This window comes from Perkinsus marinus (genome assembly GCF_000006405.1).
Source record: "Perkinsus marinus ATCC 50983 genomic scaffold scf_1104296928266, whole genome shotgun sequence".
NCBI lineage: Eukaryota > Perkinsozoa > Perkinsida > Perkinsidae > Perkinsus > Perkinsus marinus.
Window position 1 is genome coordinate 153,291 of NW_003216874.1, and position 8,505 is coordinate 161,795.

At 36.6% G+C, this 8,505-nt stretch overlaps 2 protein-coding genes across 2 annotated transcripts in view; both read left to right on the forward strand.

The window, feature by feature from the left end:
- The window catches only part of Pmar_PMAR015211 (sugar transporter, putative), a gene marked incomplete at both ends in the record, with an annotated part of 6,458 nt that extends 3,996 nt beyond the window's left edge, over positions 1-2,462 (forward strand). The window contains 10 exons of the mRNA XM_002788370.1: positions 369-433; positions 549-590; positions 780-871; positions 937-1,032; positions 1,083-1,188; positions 1,252-1,480; positions 1,583-1,745; positions 1,798-2,102; positions 2,152-2,229; positions 2,425-2,462. Of these exons, the coding sequence (XP_002788416.1) occupies positions 369-433; positions 549-590; positions 780-871; positions 937-1,032; positions 1,083-1,188; positions 1,252-1,480; positions 1,583-1,745; positions 1,798-2,102; positions 2,152-2,229; positions 2,425-2,462 (1,214 nt within the window). The remainder of the gene's footprint in view (positions 1-368; positions 434-548; positions 591-779; positions 872-936; positions 1,033-1,082; positions 1,189-1,251; positions 1,481-1,582; positions 1,746-1,797; positions 2,103-2,151; positions 2,230-2,424) is intronic.
- Positions 2,463-2,648: 186 nt separating this feature from the next.
- Positions 2,649-8,505, forward strand: part of Pmar_PMAR015212 (alpha-1,3-mannosyl-glycoprotein beta-1, 2-n-acetylglucosaminyltransferase, putative) — a gene marked incomplete at both ends in the record, with an annotated part of 7,951 nt that continues 2,094 nt past the window's right edge. Inside the window, 21 exons of the mRNA XM_002788371.1 lie at positions 2,649-2,859; positions 2,922-3,068; positions 3,148-3,234; positions 3,288-3,366; positions 3,406-3,483; positions 3,539-3,662; positions 5,039-5,125; positions 5,565-5,659; positions 5,704-5,813; positions 5,860-5,955; positions 5,998-6,140; positions 6,363-6,544; positions 6,629-6,814; positions 6,863-6,926; positions 6,974-7,117; positions 7,495-7,580; positions 7,626-7,768; positions 7,831-7,943; positions 7,999-8,130; positions 8,183-8,298; positions 8,360-8,417. Of these exons, the coding sequence (XP_002788417.1) occupies positions 2,649-2,859; positions 2,922-3,068; positions 3,148-3,234; positions 3,288-3,366; positions 3,406-3,483; positions 3,539-3,662; positions 5,039-5,125; positions 5,565-5,659; positions 5,704-5,813; positions 5,860-5,955; positions 5,998-6,140; positions 6,363-6,544; positions 6,629-6,814; positions 6,863-6,926; positions 6,974-7,117; positions 7,495-7,580; positions 7,626-7,768; positions 7,831-7,943; positions 7,999-8,130; positions 8,183-8,298; positions 8,360-8,417 (2,481 nt within the window). The remainder of the gene's footprint in view (positions 2,860-2,921; positions 3,069-3,147; positions 3,235-3,287; positions 3,367-3,405; positions 3,484-3,538; positions 3,663-5,038; positions 5,126-5,564; positions 5,660-5,703; positions 5,814-5,859; positions 5,956-5,997; positions 6,141-6,362; positions 6,545-6,628; positions 6,815-6,862; positions 6,927-6,973; positions 7,118-7,494; positions 7,581-7,625; positions 7,769-7,830; positions 7,944-7,998; positions 8,131-8,182; positions 8,299-8,359; positions 8,418-8,505) is intronic.

Here is an 8,505-nt window from a genome sequence, read left to right on the forward strand (position 1 = left end):
GTCCACTTGGGGGTGCTACTAGTACTGATGATGATGCTGCTTGTTAGTTTTGTTGTTTATGCCCCCCTACCTTGATATTGGGTATATTCCTCTTACTACACCATCACCACCATCACCACGACCAACAGCATCATCATCCACTACTTCTGCTGGTCTTATCATGTTATTATTATCACGTGTATGTTGTACTAATAGAAGAGTGTATACACTAACTTTATGCCTAATATTTGCGTGTTTATCTGGTTTTGCATATGGGTATGATTTATCAGTAATAGCATCAGTATTGCCTGATATTACTATCCATTTTACACTTACTCCATCAAATAAGAGTCTAGTAGTTACATTATTCTCTATTGGTATGTTAATAGGTAGATCCACTGGTGGACCTATACAAGATCAATTCGGTCGTAGAATAGGTCTTGCTATAGCTGATGTATTTATAATAATATCACTATTATTAACTTGGATTCTATCATCATCATACTTTACCCTATTATTAATATGTAGACTATTACTAGGTATAGGTATTAGTTTAGCATTATTAATAGGATGCACATATCTATCAGAGATATCCCCTCCTAAATGGAGAGGTAGGATGATAACATCACATGAACTATCTGTATGTATTGGTTCATTGGTTGGATTTAGTACTACTGCTTTTACTGCTAATATTAACAACAACGATGTAATAACAACACTACTAACGCTCCTCCTCCTCCTACTACTACTACTACTACTACTACTACTACTACTACTACTACTACATGATGCTTCTTTAGGATGATAGTACTACTAGTACCAATACGTCGTCATGGTGGCCATTGCTGATAGGAGTTGCTGTATTCCCTGGAATACTACAACTAATACTCATGTAATAATAGCAGCATCATCATATTGCGGCGTCATCGTCGTCGTGGTCGCATTACTTGTCTTAAGATACTTCCTACCAGAATCCCCTAGATGGTTAATATCAACAGCTACTACCAAGACTAGGGAACATAAAATGGAACAGTTTAATAACGTTATTAATAGGTAATACTAGTAGAGAGTATACATATGTGTATGTGTGTTATTATACGTAGATTGGGGTATAATAGTGATGATGATGAGATAGAGGGTATGCTTAAGGATACTACTCTTATTAGTGATAATGCTACTACTACTACTACTGATCATCATGATAATCAAGTAATACATGTGACATGATGATGATGATGATCGTTGTTGTTGTGATGATGATTATGATTATAGGTTATTATTATTAAGCATGATGATAACCCAATATATCGTTTGAGATATGCTATTCATCATCATTTAAGAGGATTAATACTAACTATATTGGTATGTACTACAGCATCAGCATGTGGATTCTATGCATTCCAATCATATGCTGCTGATGTTATATCCTTACTAACTGATAAAAGTCTACATTATGTACAAGTACATTATCTACCCTATGTAGGGTTGATGAAACTACTTGGTACTATAGTGGCATTAATATTAATTGATGGTTGCAGTCATGGTCATAATCATAATAGTAGTAGAGGAGGTGGTGGTGGTGGTAGGAGGAGATTACTATTAGTATCGATATTTGGTATAGCCCTAGCTGAAGGTATTCTAGCTATACTTCTACAATTACCCAATAATATACTACTCCCACCTAGTATACCAATAATCCTATTCTATATGGTTATATTCTGTTGGAGTCTAGGCCTTGGTCCAATACTCCTAATGGCTGCTAATGAGTAATAAACAGTATTACTACTACTAGTACTAGTAGTATCATCATAATAATAGGTACATGCCTACCTATACTAGAGGTGTTGGTAATAGTGTTGCACTTACCTTCACATCTATATTTGAGATACTCTATCAACAGACCTTTGAGTTGATGCTATATGAGAGCCTTACTCCATCTCTACCCTTTTATATATTCTCTATCACATGTGTGGTAGTATTTATTATATTATGGAGATTATTACCCGAGACTAAGGGTCTATCACTAGAGGATGCTAGTAGTAATGCTACTACTACTAGTACTACTATCAACAACCAAACAACGACCAGGGATGACAATAAGAACATAAACAAGGATGAGGGAAGTAAGGGTATCTAGCCCATATGATCACGATAGAGTAATAGTAATAGTAGGTATCGTTGATGATGCTGATGATGATGATATAGAAGAGGTAGATGGCAGTGTAAGGATAACATCTACTAATAGACTAGGTAATACTTATACCTCATTATCGACTTTATCTATACCCACGTACTCCTACTCTCATCATCATCATGATAATAATAGTAGTAGCGAGTATGCTGAATAGTAGTACTCCTAGTAGTAGTATCATCAGTATCATTATCATCATGTTGTGTTCATCTTGATGATGATGAGTTTGTGGTACTCCTTCTTTCCATGCTTAGGCACCTTTGACAATAATAACACCACCACCGCCACGTAAATTGATAATAACGACTACCGCAGCAGCAGCAGTCCAGACTACTACTATTATTACCAGTTTGTCGTCTACGTTAACTATCATATTCTCTGTCAAAGTAGTAGTATTGTGCCCTATCCTACCCCTTCCCCTTCCTCCTCCTCCTCGTAGTAGTAGTAGTAGTAGTAGTAGTAGACTTATTCTTATAACATGTCCAGTACCTCCCCATTCGTAGTAGCTACCGCTCCATACGATCCCCTCGTCCCCTTACATAATAATAGTGAGGAGGATGTAGAGGCGGAGGGAGAGGATAATCTACTAATTGATCCATCTCTAACTGAAGGACATCATGTTGTATATGATAGGGAGATACCATTAGAAATAAGGATATTACAACAACAACCATCATCAAGTAACAAGAGTAGGTATAAGTAGTGATGATAGTATTATAATACTCTAAAGCAGGTGCTCCTCCTCCACCAGTAGATGTGGGTACCTTAGAAGCTATACGATGCAAGATTATGATATTAGGAGAACATGAAGGATCATTTAAACATTGTAGAGTAGAGCTTACTTCAGAGAAGGATATATTCTTCCATTATACACATTCATTAGATGAGATGCAATTCAGTAAGAATACTAACAATAACAACACTAGTAGTGGTAGTAGTACATCTGCTGATTGTTGTTGTGGTTGTGGTTGTTGTAGGGGATATACAAGAGGAACAGAAGCTTATGATAGAATTCAATGAATACGTTAATGTATTTATAAAGATGTGTAACTCTACCATTGCCGGTACTACTACTACTATTATTATCGTTACATTAGTATTATTATTATATTCTTAGAACCTCATGCCTTCCTAGGAGTATTAGTAATGTCTAAGGATGCTACTACTGCTAGGCTAGACTTTGTACAGAATATGGAGTAATACCTCTACTAGTGGATTGATGATGATATTTGTAGGTATAAGTTTATAGAGCTACTCAGTGCTGAGTTCATAGCATCACCAGATGCTATTATAAGGCAACATATTGTATATAGGTAATGATGATTATGATAGGACTGGTAATGATGATGATAGGAATGTTGATAGTAGGTATAATGCTATGAAGGCTAAATTAGCAGCATCTCAGGCTAGGTTACAGGATTTCCATGCTATTGTTAAGCTAAAGAATCCTAGTTTATTATTACAGATACAACAGAAAGGTGGTATATGGATGGTAGTAATAATAATAATAGGATAATTGATGTAGGTATGATTATGCCTAATAATACTACTAGTAGTAGTACTAGTATTACCTCTACACTATCTAGGGATAGGGATAGTTCACCAAATGGTAATAGATCTATAAGGGGCAGTAGTAGCTGCAGGAGGAGGAGTAATAACAATAACAGTACTATGATGATGATGACACGTTAGTAGTAGTATTATTATTAATATTATTATCATTCATGGTCATGATGATTATGATTATGATGGTCATCATTATTATGGTGTATTGACGGTATACTAATAGTATCATGTTATTATTATCAATATACCCCAATATATACCCTATTATATCTTCCTCCTCCTCTTTTATTATTATGTCCATTAATGAGGGCTACTACTACTAGAAGTAGGAGTAAGAGTAAAGGGCTCTTCCTAAGGCGGATCATTACCTTAGCTATACTCTATGTTATCATACTTATAATGTAGACTGAATATGGTATTGATAATGATAAGGTACATGCATGTACAGGTATATTGCATACCATCTATCTGCTACATTATCATTACATAACACTACTATAACACTGCCATTACGGAGGATGCATATAGTCATATTACTATGATGATAAGGTTATTACGATTATGATTATGTATGGTCAGGTTAGCAATAATAGGACCACAACAAGTAGGAGGATGGTTGAGGAGGTTGTGGAGTCCTCTCCTACCTACTACCATCCATCCTCTACATCTAGTATAGGGGTGGGTGGTAATAGTCTTAGTATAGAGTACTTGGTAATACAGATATTACTCAAAGACACCACTAGCACACTATCCTCTAGTACTATGTCGTTGTCCATGGTTAGCAGCAGTAGTGGATGTAATATGAAAGCTCTTCCTCCTCTTCCTACCCTGTATAGTAGGCTTTACCGGAGATTACCATCATTATAGGTACATTTCATGTTCATATTTCATCCTATCTAGGGGAATATGCTGCTAATGATCATACAATATATACCTTAAATAAAGCATTGGATAGGTGTGTAGCTTTACAATGGTATTGTAAAGGGGTTACTTGTACATCAGCATCATCATCGCAGGAACAGCAGCAGCAGCAGCTCGGCAGTTCAGAATGTAGTACTAAGGATAGTAGCAAAGAGGAATGCTGCTGTTGCTGGTGCTGGTGCTGGTGTTGTATTATGATAGGTACGGTACGGGCTGGTACACCATATCTAGCATTATCTACTCAAGATGAGGTTAGTTATGTTAAAGCGAGGTGTATAACAAATAACAACAACACACAGTCCAATGATCTACTACTACTAGTAGTACTTATTATTATTACCATCATCATCTATTATTTATTTATCTTATACCATACCTTAGGATACTCTAGGCATAACTGGTGAGGTTACTACTCATGTAACCAAGGGTACTGGTGATCATGCTATACTAAAGGATAGTGCTATTGTGGTAATATTACTACTACTACTACTAATTGTATTATTGATAATGATGATGATGATATTAGGTAATAAGTCATGATAGAGATGGATACCTTACTTCATGTCTAGACTCTTTATTAGCCCTAGAGGGTATACACCATTTTGCTGTGTATGTACTATTCTTACTACTACTATGATGGTTGTAGTAGTAGTACTGGTGTTAGGTATGTATCCTTAGATGAGGTTACGGCCTTTAGTAGAATGGAAGATGTTATCAGGGTAAAGGAACGGCAGTATCAAAGGGATATAGGTACTAGTACTACTAGGAACAACAAAAACAAGTAGGATGATGAGCAGCATAGTTATTATTAGGTATATGGCGTAAACCATTATTACCTCCTCTTACTGTATATGATACTTTACCATCATCTAGGATAGCATCACACTATAGATATGCTCTCGAACAGGTGTATACAGTACATAAACATGATTATGTTATTATAGTAGAGGATGATCTTATATTCTCTAAGAACTTCCTAACATTATTTATTAATAATGCTTGGTAATAATAATAATAATAGCAATGATGGTATTGTAGTGATGTAGGTTATTAGAAGTAGATGATACACTGTATTGTATAAGTGCATGGAATGATAATGGTTTTATGGAATATGCTACTAATGAGAGTATACTATATCGTACTGACTTCTTCCCTGGTAGTAATAATAATACCCTCCTCCTATACCATAATAATCATTATAGGTCTAGGATGGATGTCAAATAGATCATTATGGGATAGGATAAGGAGTAGATGGCCACATGCACCTACTACTGGTTGGGATCATTGGATGAGGCTTAGTATCACTACTACTATCACTAGTATTACTTAGTATTACTAAGGTACTACACATGATGGTAGAGAATGTATATATCCTGAAGTACCTAGAACACGTCATATAGCACAAGAGGGTTCTAATGTTCATGCTGCTGATCAAGCAGGGATATATGCAAGGATGGCATTAAGTACAGGGCAGCAAGGGGAAGTGGCAGGAGGAAAAGGAAGAGGAGGAGGGATGATGAGGTTAATGGAGTATGATAATATGTTGAGGACTATCATAGCATCAGCAGTAACTATTACTCTAAAGCAACTATTATCAACTACTACTACTACTATCATACATCATCATCATGATAACGAGGTAGAGGAGGATAGTGTGTATGTGGTAGGTATAATAATAATAAGCATGTATATATCTATGTGGTAGATACCCTATATACGTGAGGACTATCCTCTAATACAAGAACACTTTCATCTATTTCCTAACTATTTTAGAGGGCAACATAGAGGGGTAGTTATTATTAGTCTACATACAAGAGGAGTACTAGATAATGATAACAACATGATGATGGGAAGCAGGAGTAGGAGGCAGAGGAAAGGGATTACGAAGTAATATGATGATCATGATGATGAGGATAGTAGTAGTAGTATTGGTATTATTCCTCTTGTTCTATTTCTAACCTATTGTTATAGGTTAGTATTCATCGATCGTCGTAGAGGGCATGAATGGTTACCTAGTAATACATCCCTTACCCCACCACCAAATATGATGTATATACCATCTGCATCTAGAGGTGTATCATGTACTCATACATGTATACATAATAATGCACGATGCTATGATCATCTATTGGAGTTTGCTAATGATTGCCATATTATGTACTACTACCACTACTACCACGTCATTATTATTATTATTATGTTTAGGTTATCCCATTTCCCATGTGAAGAGGGATGTGGTCATCAATTAGGATTAGAGTTACCTGCTTATGTACTACTACACCCTTCTTCCTCCCCTACTTCCCTACTCAATATTAGGTTATGGACAGTACTCTACATACAGTAGGGCAATGTTTAGTCACTGATCATGGCTCTCCTAGTTGTGCTACATACCATATCTCTACTGCTAGAATGTGTACATGTATACCTAACATCAACATCAACAACAATAACAAGACAAATGTAATATTAGTAACATGATGATACTCATGATGATGTTGGAGGACTACTAGGGACATACTTCTCTAACTGTTACTATCTTTCTTTGTTGGTGGTGTTGGGTTATTCGGGACACCTCAATTCCCCTCTTAGTAGTACTACTCCTGTATACACCCCAAATTACTAATGTCATCATCATCATCACCTCGAAGTGAGCATCATCATCATCATCCTCCTCATCCTCCCTCTTCTATCATCCTCTCGGAAGAGGAGGAGGAGGAGGAGAATGTCCAAGAAGAGCAAGCGGATGAGGAGGAAGGGACTCTCGACTACTTCTTAGAGGTAATAGTAGTAATAATAGGACTAGTAATGGTCATGACCAGTACTCCCATCATCTTTAGTCTGATCATGCCTTGATGATACCATTACAAGAGGCTCTATTAGAGCGTATGAATAAGAAACTAGACAAGCTTAGTATTATATTAAGGTAGGTTTATGAATGGTAGTAGTAGTAGGAGGGTTTGGATAATAGGGATAAGGAGGAGGAAGGGAGGAGACTAGCAAGGCATAGGGAGGATATAGGAACACAATTATATGCATATCAACAACAATTAGGATCATTACAGAACAATATAGAATTAGCCAATGAAGATAGGCAATGGATTGATGATAAAGGTAAGAACAACAACAGCCCTACCTTCCCTCTAGTACTAGTAATAGTAGTTGGTGGTATTTAGTGAGAGAGGTGAAGGAACGGGTAGAGGGTTTGACTAAAGAGCATGATATATGTAATAAGGAGGTTAGAGATCAGATGGATATGTTAGAGAGAGTAAGGGAGGAGAGGAATGAGGTAGTAGTAGAAAGGGGGAGGAGGGTAGTAGGTAGTAAACATATAAGGGTAGTAGGTATCACATAGTGTGGAACAATTAAAGCGGTATAAAGAGGGATTAGAAGGGAATATATTACTAAAGAAAAGGGAAGCATATAAGGGGGAGGCTAATATCCAAGCAGTAGAGAAAGATAAGGCCAAACAAGATGTAATAAGGAATGTAGTACTGAGGATGATAATAATAATATTAGTAGTAGTAGATACTAATAGACGAGCTGGGTAGAGTATTGAGGAATAAGGCTGAGCATATAGCATTATTAGAGGCACAGATGGAGGTACAATCTAAAGAGGGGGATAATGCTAATATGATGATAAGGTAATAGTATAGAGAAGAAGGAGGAACAGATGGGCCTACTACTACTACTCCCTTCTATTAGGGAGGCTACTCAAGCATTGGAGGAGATTAATGATGAGAGGAAGATTATTAGACAGGAGGTAGTAATAGGGTGGTGGTAGGGGGGAGGGAGGGAGGGAGGGATATTCAAGCTATCATAGGTTAATAGTAATTATGTTGGTATTACTA